The 17,687-nt window shown below is 47.1% G+C and overlaps 1 protein-coding gene across 2 annotated transcripts in view; it reads right to left on the reverse strand.

Moving 5' to 3' along the window:
* Positions 1 to 338: 338 nt before the first annotated feature.
* ACSF2 (acyl-CoA synthetase family member 2) overlaps positions 339 to 17,687 on the reverse strand; it is a 72,941-nt gene continuing 55,592 nt past the window's right edge. The window contains exons 11-17 of one of the 2 annotated variants that reach the window (XR_005744483.1): positions 5,608 to 5,715; positions 5,352 to 5,503; positions 3,252 to 3,393; positions 3,062 to 3,172; positions 1,045 to 1,113; positions 552 to 928; positions 339 to 408 (exon numbers count right to left, since the gene is read on the reverse strand). Coding sequence is in view for 1 of the 2 variants with exons in the window: in XM_040330729.1 (XP_040186663.1) it covers positions 878 to 928; positions 1,045 to 1,113; positions 3,062 to 3,172; positions 3,252 to 3,393; positions 5,352 to 5,503; positions 5,608 to 5,715 (633 nt within the window). In the remaining variant the exon portion in view is untranslated. Of the gene's footprint in view, positions 929 to 1,044; positions 1,114 to 3,061; positions 3,173 to 3,251; positions 3,394 to 5,351; positions 5,504 to 5,607; positions 5,716 to 17,687 lie in introns of both variants that reach the window. The other variant, XM_040330729.1, reaches the window with a different exon arrangement.

A 17,687-nucleotide genomic window follows, 5' to 3' on the forward strand; every position in this document is an offset into this window, starting at 1 on the left:
AGAGGCGCATTGCGGGCGGTATTACCGCGGTTTCCCATTGTTTTAAATGAGAAGGAGCAGTGAAGGAGCAGTATACACGCCGCTCCTCTCACCGCTCCGAAGCTGCTGGCAGGGGATTTTTTCTCTCCCGCCAGCGCATCGCCTCAGTGTGAAAGCCCTCGGGCTTTCACACTGAGTATGCACTGCAGGAGTTTTTCAGGCGGTATTTAGGCGCTATTTTTAGCGCTGTACCGCCTGAAAAACTCCTCAGTGTGAAAGGGATCTTAGTAATTACCATAGCCATTTCATCTGAGGGAAATCCTGAAAACAGGACCTGCTGGGCATAGCCGTTTCATCTGAGGGAAATGCTGAAAACACGACCTGCTGGGCATAGCCGTTTCATCTGAGGGGAAATCCTGAAAACACGACCTGCTGGGCATAGCCGTTTCATCTGAGGGGAAATCCTGAAAACACGACCTGCTGGGCATAGCCGTTTCATCTGAGGGAAATGCTGAAAACACGACCTGCTGGGCATAGCCGTTTCATCTGAGGGAAAATCCTGAAAACACGACCTGCTGGGGCGCCTTGAGAACTGGAGTTGAGAAACACTGGGTTAGATAACAATTTAGCGCACAATAAGGCAAAGAGAAAAAATAAAAAAGGCTGCCAACTATGTGACTTGACCCTTTCCTGACAAACTGGTTTACACCCAGAGGACGAGCTTATATGATGATGATGATGATGATGGGTGCATATAAATCGTCTCCTTTACATTCATTCTCCAATCAGAGGTCACCAAGCAAACGTGAAGAGCAGCATTCACCAATGAGGGGGCGCGACATTTTCGAGGCCAGGACAACGCTCTTGGTTTGGACGTGAAAGAACATGAAAGGGCTCCTCATAACTTCAGCTGCTTCTCCACCATTTCTTTTAGCTTGAACTTTTGGACCTGTATGGAACAAAGAACAGTAAGAAGTTGACGTGAGTACCGAGACCGGCGCATACAACGCGATTACGATATGGCCTCTAGGAAAAAAGTCAGCACACCCGTCCCAAAAAACTTACCTTTCCAGAAATTGTGAGAGGGTACTCATTCATAAAGATTATGTAACGAGGGATCTTGAAATGAGAAATCTGGTGGGAAGGAAAGTTAGAAAATGAAATTAGGCAAGCAAATCTTAAAAGCAGAAATTCAGTTACAGTGGCAACCTCGGGTTACGATATCAAAGCGAGTTTCCCCATTGAAGTCAATGGAAATGAAAATAATTTGTTCCGCATTGACTTCAATTCCCGCATGCGGCCAGAGGTGGGAGGGGGCGCCGGAGAGCTTCGGAAAGGCCAGGGGACAGCATGGCTGTCTTCGGAAAGGCTCAGGAATGGAGTATTTTCTTTCAGAGTCATTCCGGGGATTTCTGAACGGAAACAACTGCGCTGCTAGAGGTGCCGAGGAGGAGAATGAGCGGGAGATGTTCCCTTGAAGAACGGCAGGCCACGCATGCACACAAAGCCGGCTCCGCTCACGTGCCGGAGGATGTTTACTCTTGTTGCATGGGAGACAAAAGAGGTGGCGGCTGCTGGCTGTTGCGCAGACTACATTACAAGGCCTGGCGGCCGGATTTGGCCTGCGGGCATTGTGTTTGACACCTGTAAAGTAGAGGTTCAGCTTTAACCACTTCCCGCCCAAGGACGTCATAGGACGTCCTGGACTTTCAGTGGGGATATCTGAATGGTGGGTGCAGCTACAGGCATCATTCAGATATCCATCTCTTCAGCCGGCGAATCCCTGCACCATAAGAACGATCACCGCTTGATCGTTCTTATAGGCGGCAGGAGGGGATGCCCCCCCCCTCCCGTCGCCATCCGGTGCTTCTCTGGGCTCTCCTTTGCCATCAGAGACCCGGAGAAACGATCCGCCGGCGTCCGATGGAAACCATAGAGTAGACTGGTGACCAGATGGCTACCAGTCATCTCTATGATCGTCAGAGGCCCGGGCGCGATGTTATGACGTCACGCCCGGGGTCCTGGAATGTAAACACAGCCGCAATCGCGGCTGAAAGCATTAGATCGGTGAATTTTTTTTCACGATCTAATGCTTTCCAGCCTGGAGGAGAGATGTGGGGGGAGGGGAAGGTCTTATTGACCCCACATCTCTCCATAAAGAGTACCTGTCACAAACATTCCTATTACAAGGGATGTTTAAATTTCTTGTAATAGGAATAAAAGTGATAAAAAAAAAAAAAATGACCAACAAAGTGTGAAAATAAAAGAAATCAAGTAAAATAAAAAAATAAATTTTAAACGCCCCTATCCCCGGTAGCTCGCGTTTAGAAGCGAACACACACGTAAGTCCCGCCCACATATGTAAACGCCGTTCAAACCACACATGTGAGGTATCGCCGCGTGCGTTAGAGCGCCAGCAACAATTCTAGCACTAGACCTACTCTGTAACTCTAAATTTGTAACTTATTTTTTTTTTTACAAGCAACGCCTATGGAGATTTTTAAGTACTGACGTTTGGCGCCATTCCATGAGTGTGCACAATTTTAAAGCGTGACATGTTAGGTATCTATTTACTCGGCGTAACTTCATCTTTCACATTATACAAAAAAATTGGGCTAACTTTACTGTTTTGTTATTTTTTAATTCACAAAACTGTTTTTTTCCCAAAAATTATTGCGCAAATACTGTGCGAGATAAAAAGTTGCAATGGCCGGCATTTTATTCCCTAGGGTGTCTGCTAAAAAACATATATAGTGTTTGGGGGTTCTGAGTAATTTTCTAACAAAAAAATATGATTTATGCATGTAGGAGAGAAGTGCCAAAATAGGCCCGGTATGGAAGTGGTTAAGACTGGAGGCAGCTGGGGGCTGGTATTCAATACTGGGCTCCATAGACAACTAACATTTGTAAGGAAATATTGGCTGGTTATGTATCACCAAGTGACATTTTAAGAACAAAAAGGCATCATGCTTGGCAATAGATATGGATATGATTTGCTATAAGAGTGTCAAATATACCAAAAATGCCCCAAAAAATGTAGGCACCACTTTTTTTGGACTGGCGTAGACCTCAATTAGCTTACCTGTCCCTTGCAGTATGCCTTGAGCTCCTCTGCTGTACATTCCTGGTCGCTATGAGTTCGGATACAAGCGCAGATCTCTTCCCCCATCCGTGCATCTTTGACTCCGATGATCTGCAACAACGCGGCGCAATTTGGTCAGTCACAGGCAACACAGTCAACTATCATCCTATAACCAGTTCCTGCCAGTTACCTGGGCTTCCATGACTTTGGGGTGCGTGTGGAGGAACTGCTCGATTTCAGCCGGGTATACGTTTTCACCTCCGCGAATGATCATGTCTTTACAGCGCCCAACGATTCGACAGTATCCGTATTCATCCAAGGTGGCTATGTCTCTGGAAGATGGTAGCAAAGGGATTACATTAATTATAGTCTTTAAATGCACGCTAATGCCGCGTACACACGATCGGAAATTCCGACAAGAAAACCGTGGATTTTTTTCCGACGGAATTTTGGCTCAAACTTGTGTTGCATACACACGGTCACACACAATTCGTTTCGGGAAGAATGCTTGTAATCCAAAGAATTTTTCAAAGCCGGGCACCCCTTCCATAGACTCCCATGTTAAACGTCTGTCTAATCATGGACACTGTGAGGCATGGGCACAGTGAGATATGCACATGGACACAGTGAGGCATAGTGAGGCACGCATACGGACACCCTAGGCTTATACTCGAGTCAATGGCCCAGATTCAGAAAGGACTTACGACGGCGCATCGCCATGTACGCCGTCGTAAGTCCTAATCCGAGCTGTCGTATCTATGCGCCTGATTCTTAGAATCAGTTACGCATAGATATCCATTAGATCCGACAGGCGCAAGTCTCTTACGCCGTCGGATCTTAACTGCATTTTTTTTTGACCGCTAGGTGGCGCTTCCGTCGAATTCCGCGCCGAGTACGCAAATTAGCTAGATACGCGAATTCCCGAACGTACGCGCGGCCAACGCAGTAAAGTTACGACGTTTACGTTAGGCTTTTCCCTGCGTATAGTTGCCCCTGCTATATGAGGCATAAGTGCGGCGTACCATTGTTAAGTATGGCCGTCGTTCCTGCGTCGAAATTTGAAAAAGTTACGTTGTTTGCGTAAGTCGTCCGTGAATGGGGCTGGACGTCATTTACGTTCACGTCAAACCAATGATGTCCTTGCGGCGTACTTTGGAGCAATGCACACTGGGAAATTCCACGGACGGCGAATGCGCCATTCCGCAAAAACGTCAATCACGTCGGGTCACAGTAGTTTTACATAAAACACGCCCCCCTGATCCAAATTTGAATTAGGCGGGCTTACGCCAGCCGATTTACGCCAGCCGCCGCAACTTACGGAGCAAGTGCTTTGAGAATACAGGGCCAGATTCACAGAAGAAGTACGCCGGAGTATCTACTGATACTCCGGCGTACTTTAAAATTTGCCGCGTCGTATCTTTAGTTTGAATCCTCAAACCAAGATACAACGGCTTTTGCCTTCGATCCGACAGGCGTACGGCTTCGTACGCCTTCGGATCGTAGGTGTAATACTTTGGCGCCCGCTGGGTGGAGTTTGCGTTGTTTTCCACGTCGGGTATGCCAATTAGCTGTTTACGGCGATTCACGAAGGTACGCGCGGCCGTCGCATTCTCTTACGTCGTCGCTAGTCGGCTTTTCCCGGCGTATAGTTAAAGCTGCTATTTCTTGGCTTATATTTAGACTTGCCATGTTAAAGTATGGCCGTCGTTCCCGCGTCGAATTTTTAATAATTTTTTTTCCGTAAGTCGTCCGTGAATAGGAAAGGACGTAACGCACGTCGCCGTTCAAAAAAGGACGTCGGTGCGACGTCATTTCGCGCAAAGCACGGCGGGAAATTTCTAAACGGAGCATGCGCAGTACGCGCCGAATTTAAATGACACACGCCCCATTTGAATTAGGCGGGCTTGCGCCGGACGGATTTACGGTACGCCGCCGCAAGTTTACAGGCAAGTGCTTTGTGAATCAAGCACTTGCCCGTAAAACTTGCGGCGGTGTAACGTAAATGCAATATGTTACGCCGCCGGAATTCTACCTTAATCTGGCCCCAAGCACTTGCCCGTCTAAGTTACGGAGGCGTAACGTAAAGCGGATACGTTACGCCCGCCCAAAATTACGCCGCTGGACGAGAATCTGGGCCAATAAGTTTTCCCATTTTTTTTGGTGGTAAAATCACTACAATGCAGGTTTTACTTTTTATTTTACATTAGAAAATGACAGGTCCACTTTATCCCTGCCAGAAAACAAATGTCAATCAATCCAGCGCACCAATGCCCGAGCGGCGGGCACTCACCCGGTCTTGTACCACCCTTCAGGGGTGATGCACTCCTTGGTCTTCTCTTCTTCGGCCCAGTAGCCCAGCATGACACCGAAGCCTCGAATCCACAGCTCCCCCGAAGCATTCACTGGAAGGATTTGTTCTGTCTTGGTGTCCACCACCTTCGCCTGAACAGAAAGAGAGAGGTCAGTACTGGAAAATTTTAGAAGTAAAAGGATAAAACAAACAACAGCGAAAAAAAATAAAAAAAGTAGACACAGTGGCGCCTCACCTCTGTATGGGACATGACATAACCTACGGTGTCTACTTTCCGGAAAATATCGTCGTAGAGGAAGCCCATGAAAGTGACCGGGCTGTTTTCGGTCGTGCCGTAGCCAACCTGTAAAAATAGAACAGCAACAAGACTTTTTTTGTGAGCTATTTTTTTTACATTTCTATGTAAATCTCATCAACCTAAAAGGGGACCTAAAATACGCCTCGGCGTCCTAACCTCGTGCCAACCGCGTAAGTGTGTAACGCACATACGCTGCAGGAAGAAAGATGGGCTTTAATGCCCAGCCACCGCACATATGGGTCTACAGCGGCATGAGGTTTGTAGGCTCTGCGATCCCAGCACAACTGACCACCAATAGATCTCAGTCATGGCTCCTGATTGGGGACCAGTGGGACGGGATTCCCAATCATGTGGCCACCAGAAGCCATGCCACCTCCTAGGCTAGGGTTTCTTGAGCTGTGAACGATTGACCTCCCATTTAACGCTATATGCATAGACCTGGGGCCAAGAACACTTGGCAGAGCCAGCTGTAGGACACATGATCATTTTAGTTGTCTTTAAGGGCAAAAGGGGCATTCTTTCCACTGGCCAAAACAATGGCGGTGCATCCATAGAGGGCGCAGGAGCGCTGCCCCCCTCTCTCCAGCACACGTCAATCAACAATAGATATTCATGCAATGCATGAATATCTATTGTCGCCGCTATTGCCCAATATTCAGGTGTCCGGCCCCTTGTCGGGCCCAGGGCACCTGAATTACAGCGGCGGGGGTGTATTTGGAAGTGCCTGATTAGAGCCGTCAGCTCTAATAGGCTTCCAAATTGTTAAACAGTGGGCGCACTGCTGTGCGTTCGCTGTTTACACAGTGCTGCGTTAGGATAAATCGCTTTCCTAACACTGACCCACCTCTCAGCCAATCAGGTACACCGGGTCTGGTTACCTGTCACCTGATTGGCTGAAGCGACAGGCGCTGTGATTGGACGCCCATCAGGCGTCCAATCATAGCAGAAGAGGATGGGAGAAGACATTGAGGATTTGGAGGGGGCGTGGAGGACAGCACTGACCCGAGACAGGTAAGTGCCGGGCGGGGGGGCGCACACTGGCAGCATTTGATGGGGCAAACTGGTGGCAATTGATGGGGCAAACTGGCGGCAATTGATGGGGCACACTGTCGGCAATTGATGGGGCACACTGGCGGCAATTGATGGGGCACACTGGCGGCAACTGATGGGGCACACTGGCGGCAACTGATGGGGCACACTGGCGGCAACTGATGGGGCACACTGGCGGCAACTGATGGGGCACACTGGCGGCAAATGATGGGGCAAACTGGCGGCAATTGATGGGGCAAACTGGCGGCAACTGATGGGGCAAACTGGCGGCAACTGATGGGGCAAACTGGCGGCAACTGATGGGGCAAACTGGCGGCAACTGATGGGGCAAACTGGCGGCAACTGATGGGGCAAACTGGTGGCAATTGATGGGGCAAACTGGCGGCAATTGATGGGGCAACCCAATTTTTTATTAAAATATAAAAGATGGTCTTACACCAAGTATATGCTGTGGATACCCAACATGTCACGCTTTAAAATTGCGCACGCCAATGCGGCGGCGTCAATGTAAATTCTATCCATAGGCGACACTTTAAAAGCCTTTACAGGTTACCACTTTAGAGGAGATCTAGCGCTAGAATTACTGCCCACGATTTGTCATTCGTGGCAATACCTCACATGTGTGAAGCGATTGCCGTTTGCGGGGGCACTTTAAAAAAATAAAATTATTTATTTAAATTTTTAAATTTTTTCACTGTTGCTTTAACCACTTCAGGGCACCTCTCCTGCCATCGATAAAAGTGATCAAGCGGCGAATCCGCCTTGGAGACCACCTTTATCTTAACCACTTGCCCACTTTTTTGGCACTTCTCTCCTTCATGTAAAAATCTAATTTTTTTTGCTAGAAAATTAATCAGAACCCCCAAACGTTATATATTTTTTTTAGCAGACACCCTAGGGAATAAAATGGCGGTCATTGCAACTTTTTTTCCTCGCACGTTTTTTGCGCAATAATTTTTCAAACGCCTTTTTTTGGGAAAAAAAAAAACGGTTTCACGAATTAAAAAAATAACAAAACAGTAAAGTTAGCCCAATTTTTTGGTATAATGTGAAAGATGATGTTATGCCGAGTAAATAGATACCTAACATGTCACGCTTTAAAATTGTGCACACTCATGGAATGGCGCCAAACTTCGGTACTTAAAAATCTCCATAGGTGACGCTTTAATTTTTTTTTACAGGTTACTATTTTCGAGATACAAAAGGAGGTCTAGTGCTAGAATTGTTGCACGCGCTCTAACGCACGCGACGATACCTCACATGTGGTGTTTGAACGGCGTTTACATATGTGGGCGGGACTTACATGCGTGTTCACTTCTAAAGCACGAGCTACTGGGGACAGGGGCGTTTAAAAAAATAAAATTAATTTATTTTTTACACTTTTTTTGTTTTTAAATGTATCACTTTTATTCCTATTACAAGGAATGTAAACATCCCTTGTAATAGGAATCAGTGTGACAGGTCCTCTTTATAGAGAGATGCGGGGTCAATAAGACCTCACATCTCTCCTCCAGGCTTACAAGCATGAAATCGTGAAAAAAAATTCACCGATCTCATGCCGACAGCCGCGATTGCGGCTTTGTTTACTTCCGGGTACCCGGCCGTGACGTCATAACGTCGCGCCCGGGCCTCCAACGGTCATAGAGATGACTGGTGACCATATGGTCACCAGTCATCTTTATGCTTTCCAGCCACCCGATGGCACGGGAGAGCCCGGAGAAGCACCGGATGGCAGCGAGAGGGGGGGGGGGGGAACGTCCCCTCCCGCTGCCTATAAGAATGATCAAGTGGCGGAACTGCCGCTTTGATCGTTCTTATCGTGCACAGAATCGCCGGCTGTAGATGGTGATTTCTGAATGATGGCTGTAGCTGCACCCATCATTCAGATATCACTGCACAAATTCGAGGTTGTCAAGTGGTTAAAGAAAAACGCACGCCAATCCCGAAAATACCAGGGTTATGGCAGCTAGCTGTGCGATATGCGTGAAGTGGTTAACTGTACCCCCCCATTTACTCATTTTGTATGGCTCTTTGACGTGAGAGTCAGGGCTCAGTAAATCAGTCGGCACCTACCCATTATTTATATACTACCCGGGTATGCAGGAGTTAACAGGCCATCCTGGTATGGTGTTATTGCACATTCAGGGGCTGCACCTTTCCGCATCCATCACATGTCCCTGGAGGCCGGCCAGGTGCCCCTCCTAAGTATCACAAGTAAGAGACATGTGGCAGCTTCACGAAAAAAAGTCTCCGGGATTTTCCAAAGCATTTCAGGGGCCGATGGACCCCTGGAAAGGAGAGGGGCGAGGGGCATAATGCTCATGTTGGGGGCTTATTAAATAAGACAATGAGGAATGTGCAAAGTTCCATAAACATATACTAGCCAATCAGAAGTCATTTTTCTAATTCCTTGCATATTTGTGCATACAGGGAGTGCGGAATTATTAGGCAAGTTGTATTTTTGAGGATTAATTTTATTATTGAACAACAACCATGTTCTCAATGAACCCAAAAAACTCATTAATATCAAAGCTGAATATTTTTGGAAGTTGTTTTTAGTTTGTTTTTAGTTTTAGCTATTTTAGGGGGGTATCTGTGTGTGCAGGTGACTATTACTGTGCATAATTATTAGGCAACTTAAAGCGGTAGTTCACCCTCCTTCACCCCATTATTCCATTACTTTCGGCATCGTAGCGCGAGCTACGGTATGCCGGTCTTAAATTTTTAATCCCCGTACTCACTGTGCTAATGTTGATTGAAGAATCCGACTCCCGCGGGGAATGGGCGTGCCTATGGAGAGGGAGGATGATTGACGGCCGGCTCTGGCACGTCACGCTCCCCGAAGACAGCCGGAGTAGGTCTCGGCTATTCACAGCGCCTGCGCACAGGCTATGCGCAGGCGCCGTGAATAGCCAAGCCTATTTCGGCTATTTCCGGAGAAGCGTGACGTGCCAGGGCCGGCCGTCAATCACCTTCTCTCACCATAGGAACGCCCATTCCCCGGAATCTTCAATGATCCATAGCACAGTGAGTACGGGGATTAAAAATTTAGGACCGGCATACCGTAGCTCGCGCTACGATGCCGAAAGTAATGGAATAATAAAAAAAAACATTTTTTTTTTTTTTTACAGGGTGAACCCCCGCTTTAACAAAAAACAAATATATACCCATTTCAATTATTTATTTTTACCAGTGAAACCAATATAACATCTCAACATTCACAAATATACATTTCTGACATTCAAAAACAAATCAGTGACCAATATAGCCACCTTTCTTTGCAAGGACACTCAAAAGCCTGCCATCCATGGTTTCTGTCAGTGTTTTGATCTGTTCACCATCAACATTGCGTGCAGCAGCAACCACAGCCTCCCAGACACTGTTCAGAGAGATGTACTGTTTTCCCTCCTTGTAAATCTCACATTTGATGATGGACCACAGGTTCTCAATGGGGTTCAGATCAGGTGAACAAGGAGACCATGTCATTAGTTTTTCTTCTTTTATACCCTTTCTTGCCAGCCACGCTGTGGAGTACTTGGACGCGTGTGATGGAGCATTGTCCTGCATGAAAATCATGTTTTTCTTGAAGGATGCAGACTTCTTCCTGTACCACTGCTTGAAGAAGGTGTCTTCCAGAAACTGGCAGTAGGACTGGGAGTTGAGCTTGACTCCATCCTCAACCCGAAAAGGCCCCACAAGCTCATCTTTGATGATACCAGCCCAAACCAGTACTCCACCTCCACCTTGCTGGCGTCTGAGTCGGACTGGAGCTCTCTGCCCTTTACCAATCCAGCCACGGGCTCTTCCATCTGGCCCATCAAGACTCACTCTCATTTCAGCAGTCCATAAAACCTTAGAAAAATCTTTCTTGAGATATTTCTTGGCCCAGTCTTGACGTTTCAGCTTGTGTGTCTTGTTCAGTGGTGGTCGTCTTTCAGCCTTTCTTACCTTGGCCATGTCTCTGAGTATTGCACACCTTGTGCTTTTGGGCACTCCAGTGATGTTGCAGCTCTGAAATATGGCCAAACTGGTGGCAAGTGGCATCTTGGCAGCTGCACGCTTAACTTTTCTCAGTTCATGGGCAGTTATTTTGCGCCTTGGTTTTTCCACACGCTTCTTGCGACCCTGTTGACTATTTTGAATGAAACGCTTGATTGTTCGATGATCACGCTTCAGAAGCTTTGCAATTTTAAGAGTGCTGCATCCCTCTGCAAGATATCTCACTATTTTTGACTTTTCTGAGCCTGTCAAGTCCTTCTTTTGACCCATTTTGCCAAAGGAAAGGAAGTTGACTAATAATTATGCACACCTGATATAGGGTGTTGATGTCATTAGACCACACACCTTCTCATTACAGAGATGCACATCACCTAATATGCTTAATTGGTAGTAGGCTTTCGAGCCTATACAGCTTGGAGTAAGACAACATGCATAAAGAGGATGATGTGGTCAAAATACTCATTTGCCTAATAATTCTGCACTCCCTGTATATATATATATACACACACACAATTGTCAGAAGTATTGGGACACCTGCCTTTACACGCAAATTAACTTTAAAAGCATCCCAGTCTTAGTCCGTAGGGTTCAATATTGAGTTGGCCTCGCCCTTTGCAGCTATAACAGCTTCAACTCTACTGGGAAGGCTGTCCACAAGGTTTAGGAGGGTGTCTATGGGAATGTTTGACCATTCTTCCAGAAGAGCATTTGTGAGGTCAGGCACTGATGTTGGATGAGAAGGCCTGGCTCTGCTCTAATTTAGGCTAGCCTAGCTCTGAGGAAGGGGGTGCACCCCCGGAATCTTATAGCCTAGGCCATCTTTATGCAGGGGTGTCCAAACTTTTTTCAAAGAGGGCCAGATTTGATGAAGTGAACATGCGTGAGGGCCGAACATTTTGCCTGACATTCTTTGAACCATTAAAATTTGGTCTAAGTGTGTTCGTTCGAGCACCAATACACTGCGCAACAAGAATTATCTTGTCTTTGTGGCTGCGAGTAAAGAAATGAGCTCAGGCGTATTATTTGTATGTACCGTATTTATTGGTGTAGAACACGCAAGTTTCAGGAAAAAAAATGTAAAAATTTTAAATGAAGAACTGTGAAGCAAAATAAGGGTCAGTGCCCATCTGCAGACCCCCAATTGCCAGGAGGGCAGCACCCATCATTGCCAGGAGGGCAGCACCCACCATTGCCAAAAAAAGCACTCACCATTGCCAGGAAAATGCACTCACCATTGCCAGGAATGCTAATGTAGCACCCACCATTGCCAGCAGGGCAGCACCCACCATTGCCAAGAAAATGCACTCACCATTGCCAGGAATGCTTATGCAGCACCCACCATTGCCAGGAATGCAGCACCCACCATTGCCAGGAATGCAGCAACACTATTGTCAGGAATGCACTCACCATTGCCAGAAATGCAGCACCCACCATTACCAGGAATGCACACACCATTGCCAGGCATGCACCTACAATTGCCAGGCATGCACCCACAATTGCCAGGAATGCAGCACCCACTATTTCCAGGAATGCAGCACCAATATTGTCAGGAATGCACTCACCATTGCCAGAAATGCAGCACCCACCATTTCCAGGAATGCACCCACAATTGCCAGAAATGCAGCACCCACCATTTCCAGGAATGCACCCACAACTGCCAGGAATGCACCCAAAATTGCAAGAAATGCACCCACAATTGCCAGGAATGCAGCACCCACCATTTCCAGGAATGCACCCGCAATTGACAGGAATGCACCCACAATTGCCAGGAATGCACGCACAATTGCCAGGAATGCAGCACCCACCATTGCCAGGAATGCACGCACAATTGCCAGGAATGCAGCACCCACCATTGCCAGGAATGCAGCACCCACCATTGCCAGAAATGCAGCACGACTATTGCCAGGAATGCATCCACTATTGCCATCAGTGTAGCCTTGGAGGGGACATGGAGAGCGCTAAAGATATCCTACAGGAGAATCTTCTGTTTACACAGCGGCCTCTTTAAGAGAAAGTCCCGCCTCAGGCTGCCGTGTAAACAGGAAATACTCCTTCTGTGTGCACGGCACTCATCCCGCCTCCACCCTCCGAGGCAGCCAGCCTATATATCTGTTGTGGCCCCAGTGCTGGGAGATCGTCGGGGGCCACAAAAGATATATATGTTTAGATAACCAGGCGGCCCGTTCAAAACCAGGCCGTGGGCCGCAATTGGCCCGTGGGCTGGACTTTGGACATGGCTGATGTAGCGCAACATTACCTTTTCCAGCTCCTCAGAGAGTTCTTTGCCATGAGGTGCCATGTTGAACTTCCAGTGACCAGTATGACAGAGTGAGAGCGATAACACCAAATTTAACACACCTGCTCTCCATTCACACCTGAGACCTTGTAACACTAACGAGTCACATGACACCGGGGAGGAAAAATTGCTAATTTTGCCCAATTTTGAAAATTTCACTTAGGGGTGTACTCACTTTTGCTGCCAGTGGTTTAGACATTAATGGCTGTGTGTTTAGTTATTTTGAGGGGACCGCAAATGTACACTGTTATACAAGCTGTACACTCACTACACAACATTGTAGCAAAGTGTCATTTCTTCAGTGTTGTCACATGAAAAGATAACATAAAATATTTACACAAATCTGAGGGGCGATATTGTATATTTGTAGTGATGTTTTTGTGCGAATTCAGCAGTCTGTTCTCCGTGAAAAAATGTCAAGTATTTGAAAATAATAAAATAAAAAATTGCGCAGACGGCGATCTACACAGGGAGAAATCAGACAGCGCGCCCACAAAGGGCCTTTAATAGAGACTATAAATACTGCCAGTGCCAAAAAAATGTCTGCTACTGGCGAAGGGCTGGCCATGCCAAACTGCTGCATAAATAGAACGGGGGCGCTGTGCCAGGCTACTGCCAGCAGTGTGCCAGGCCATCCACATCCAGAAAATTCCTTGTATTTGCAGGACGGTGCTCTGAGATTGGATATGTGAAGACCAGTGGAGGTGGAACATTGCATTAACCACTTGCTTACTGGGCACATAAACCCCCTTCGTGCCCAGGCGAAATTTCAGCTTCCGGCACTGCGTCGCTTTAACTGACAATTGCGCGGTCGTGCGACGTGGCCCCCAAACAAAATTGACGTCCTTTTTTCCCCACAAATAGAGCTTTATTTTGGTGGTATTTGATCACCTCTGCGGTTTTTATTTTTTGCGCTATAAACAAAAATAGAGCGACAATTTAAAAAATATATATATATTTTTTACTTGTTGCTATAATAAATATCCCAATTAAAAAAAAAACAAAAAAAAAAACTATTTTTTTTCTCAGTTAAGGCCGATACGTATTTCGACGTATTTTTGTAAAAAAAAAAAAAACGCAATAAGCGACTGGTTTGCACAAAAGTTATAGCGCCTACAAAATAGGGGACAGAATTATTATTTTTATTATTTTTTTTTTTACTAGTAATGGCGGCGATCTGCGATTTTTATTGGGACTGGGATATTGCGACGGACGTATCGGACACTTTTGACACAAATTTGGGACCATTCACATTTATACAGCGATCAGTGCTATAAAAATGCACTAATTACTGTATAAATGTGACTGGCAGGGAAGGGGTTAACACTAGGGGGTGAGGAAGGAGTTAAATGTGTATCCTGGGTGTGTTCTAACTGTGTGGGGGGAGGGGGTGACTGGGGGAGGTGACCGATGCTGTGTCCCTATGTACAAGAGACACAGATCGGTCTCCTCTCCTCTGACAGCACGTGGAGCTCTGTGTTTACACACACAGAGCTCCACGTCCCTGCTGTCACCGCCGATCGCGGGTATCTGGCGGACATCGCGGCCGCCAGGCACGCGCATCGGCTTCCCAGCGATGCGCCGGGCACAGTGTTTCCCTGTTGCGCGCCCCCAGCGGCGCGCACGGGGAATGTAAACAGGACGTCCACCCGGCACTTGAGCCGCGCTGTGGAAGTCTTTCGTCTATAGCGCGGATCTCAAGTGGTTAAACTTCTCCACAACGTTTTCTCTGACCTGTCTGGTGTGTTCCGTGGCCTTCATGATGCTATTTGTTCACTAAGGTTCTCTAACAAACCTCTGGAGGGCTTCACAGAACAGCTGTATTTATACTGAGATTAAATTACACACAGATTTACTCTATTTACTAATTAGTCCGATGGACTTGTTTCATTGGAAATTCCGATCGCGTGTGTAGGCCCCATCAGACTTTTCTCCATCGGAGTAAAAAAATAGAACATGTTTTAAATTCTTCCGATCGTCTGTGTTGAATTCCGTCGGAGAAAAATCCAAGCATGCTCAGAATCAAATCGACGCATGCTCGGAAGCATTGAACTTAATTTTTCTCGGCTTGTTGTAGTGTTTTACGTCACCGCGTTTTGGACGATCTGAATTTAGTCTGACAGTGTGTATGCAAGACAGCTTGAACGGAATTCCGATGAAAAAATCCATCGGGTTTTAGACCATCGGAGAATCCGATCGTGTGTACGCGGCATTAGGAGATGCCGCTCTTCTTTTTTATACCCTGTAAAAAAAAAAAAATGCTTTGATATACAAGTGCTTTGGATTACAAGCATGTTTCTGGAACAAATTATGCTTGCAGACCAAGGTTTTTCTGTATGTGCCACTTTGTGTTGGTCCATCACATAAAATCCCAATAAAATATACCGTATATACACCGGCCCGAATATAAGCCGAGGCACCTAATTTTACCACAAAAAAATGGGAAAACGTATTGACTCGAGTATAAGCCTAGGGTGTCCATGTGCATGCCTCACTGTGCCCATGTGCATGCCTCACTGTGTCCATGTGCATGCCTCACTGTGTCCATGTGCATGCCTCACTGTGCCCAAGCCTCACTGTGCCCAAGCCTCACTGTGCCCAAGCCTCACTGTGCCCATGCCTCACTGTGCCCATGCCTCACTGTGCCCATGCCTCACTGTGCCCATGCCTCACTGTGCCCATGACTAGACTGACGTTTAACATGGGAGTCTATGTAAGGGGTGTCCGGCTTTGAAAAATCGGTGCTCCCCAGCCGTAGATCACCCAGACAACAAACTTCGCACAGTTGTAGAGGAGAAATGGGGCTACATGTATGCCAAGTTCCGGGTCAAGGGGACCTACGACCGGCTGGTACCAGGTCCATCACATAAAATCCCCCAAAAAAATATATTGTAGATACTCGAGTATAAGCCGACCTGAAAGCCGAAGCACCGAATTTTACTACAAAAAAATGAGAAAACGGATTGACTCGAGTATAAGCCTAGAGTGTCCATCTGAATGCCTCACTGCGCCTCACTGTGTCCATGCCTCACTGTGCCCATGCCTCACTGTGCCCATGCCTAGACTGACGTTTAACATGGGATTCTATGCAAGGGGTGTCCACATTTGAAAAATCGGTGCTCCCCAGCCGTAGATCACCCAGACAACAAACTTCGCACACTAGTAGAGGAGAAATGGGGCTACATGTGTGCCAAGTTCCGGGTCCAGGGGACCTACGACCGGCCGGTACCGGGTCCTCAAATTCACTGGAGAAATGACCATTTAACATGGGAGTCTAAGGAAGGGGTGTCCTGCTTTAAAAAAATTGGTGCTCCCCGGCCATAGGGTCCCCGGATAAAAAACTTTGCACACTTGTAGAGGAAGAGTGGGGCTAGATATGTGACAAGTTTGGGGTCCAGTTGACCTACGACCGGCCAGTACCTGGTCCCCAAATTCACCGAAGAAATAACCATTTAACATGGGAGTCTAAGGAAGGGGTGCCGGCTTTGAAAAATTGGTGCTCCCCGGCCATAGGTTCCCCGGACAACAATCTTTGCACACTTGTAGAGGACGAGTGGGGCTACATGTGTGCCAAGTTTGGGGTCCAGTTGACCTACGGCCGGCCAGTACCGGGTCTCCAAATTCACTGGAGAAATGACCATTTAACATGGGAGTCTATGGAAGGGGTGCCCGGCTTTGAAAATATGGTGCTCCCCAGCTGTAGATCACCCAGACAACAAACTTTGCACACTTGTAGAGGAGAAATGGAGCTACATGTGTGCCAAGTTCCGGGTCCAGGGGACCTACGACCGGCCGGTACCCGGTCCCCAAATTCACGGAAGAAATAACCGTTTAACATGGGAGTCTAAGGAAGGGGTGCCCGGCTTTGAAAAATTGGTGCTCCCCGGCCATAGGTTCCCCGGACAACAGTCTTTGCACACTTGTAGAGGACGAGTGGGGCTATATATGTGCCAAGTTTGGGGTCCAGTTGACCTACGACCGGCAAGTACCGGGTCTCCAAATTCACTGGAGAAATGACCATTTAACATGGGAGTCTACAGAAGGGGTGCCCGGCTTTGAAAATATGGTGCTCCCCGGCCGTAGATCACCCAGACAATAAACTTTGCACACTTGTAGAGGAGAAATGGAGCTACATGTGTGCAAAGTTCCAGGTCCAGGGGACCTACGACCGGCCAGTACCGGGTCCCCAAATTCACTGGAGAAATGACCATTTAACATAGAAGTCTATGTAAGGGGTGCCCGGCTTTGAAAAATCGGTGCTCCCCGGCCGTAGATCACCCAGACAACAAACTTTGCACACTTGTAGAGGAGAAATGGGGCTATATATGTGCCAAGTTTGGGGTCCAGTTGACCTACTGTACTGGGTCCCCAAAATCCAGGAGATCAGGTGCAAAAAGGTGACTCGAGTATGAGCCGAGGGGGGCATTTTCAGCACAAAAAAATGTGCTGAAAAACTTGGCTTATACTCGAGTATATACGTTATTTACATTTTTGTTTGTAACATAATAAAATTTGGAAAATTTCAAGGGGTATGAATACTTTTTCCAGGCTCTGTATATGCACACGCACACACAGTGGGCTATATTATAGTAATAATAATTGTACAAAGATTAGCTTAGAGACGCATAGACTTAATTAAATTAGAGACTATAAGATCAGACTGTTTCTTCTG

The sequence above is a fragment of the Rana temporaria genome, chromosome 12 (assembly GCF_905171775.1).
Source record: "Rana temporaria chromosome 12, aRanTem1.1, whole genome shotgun sequence".
In the NCBI taxonomy this organism is placed as follows: Eukaryota; Metazoa; Chordata; class Amphibia; order Anura; family Ranidae; genus Rana; species Rana temporaria.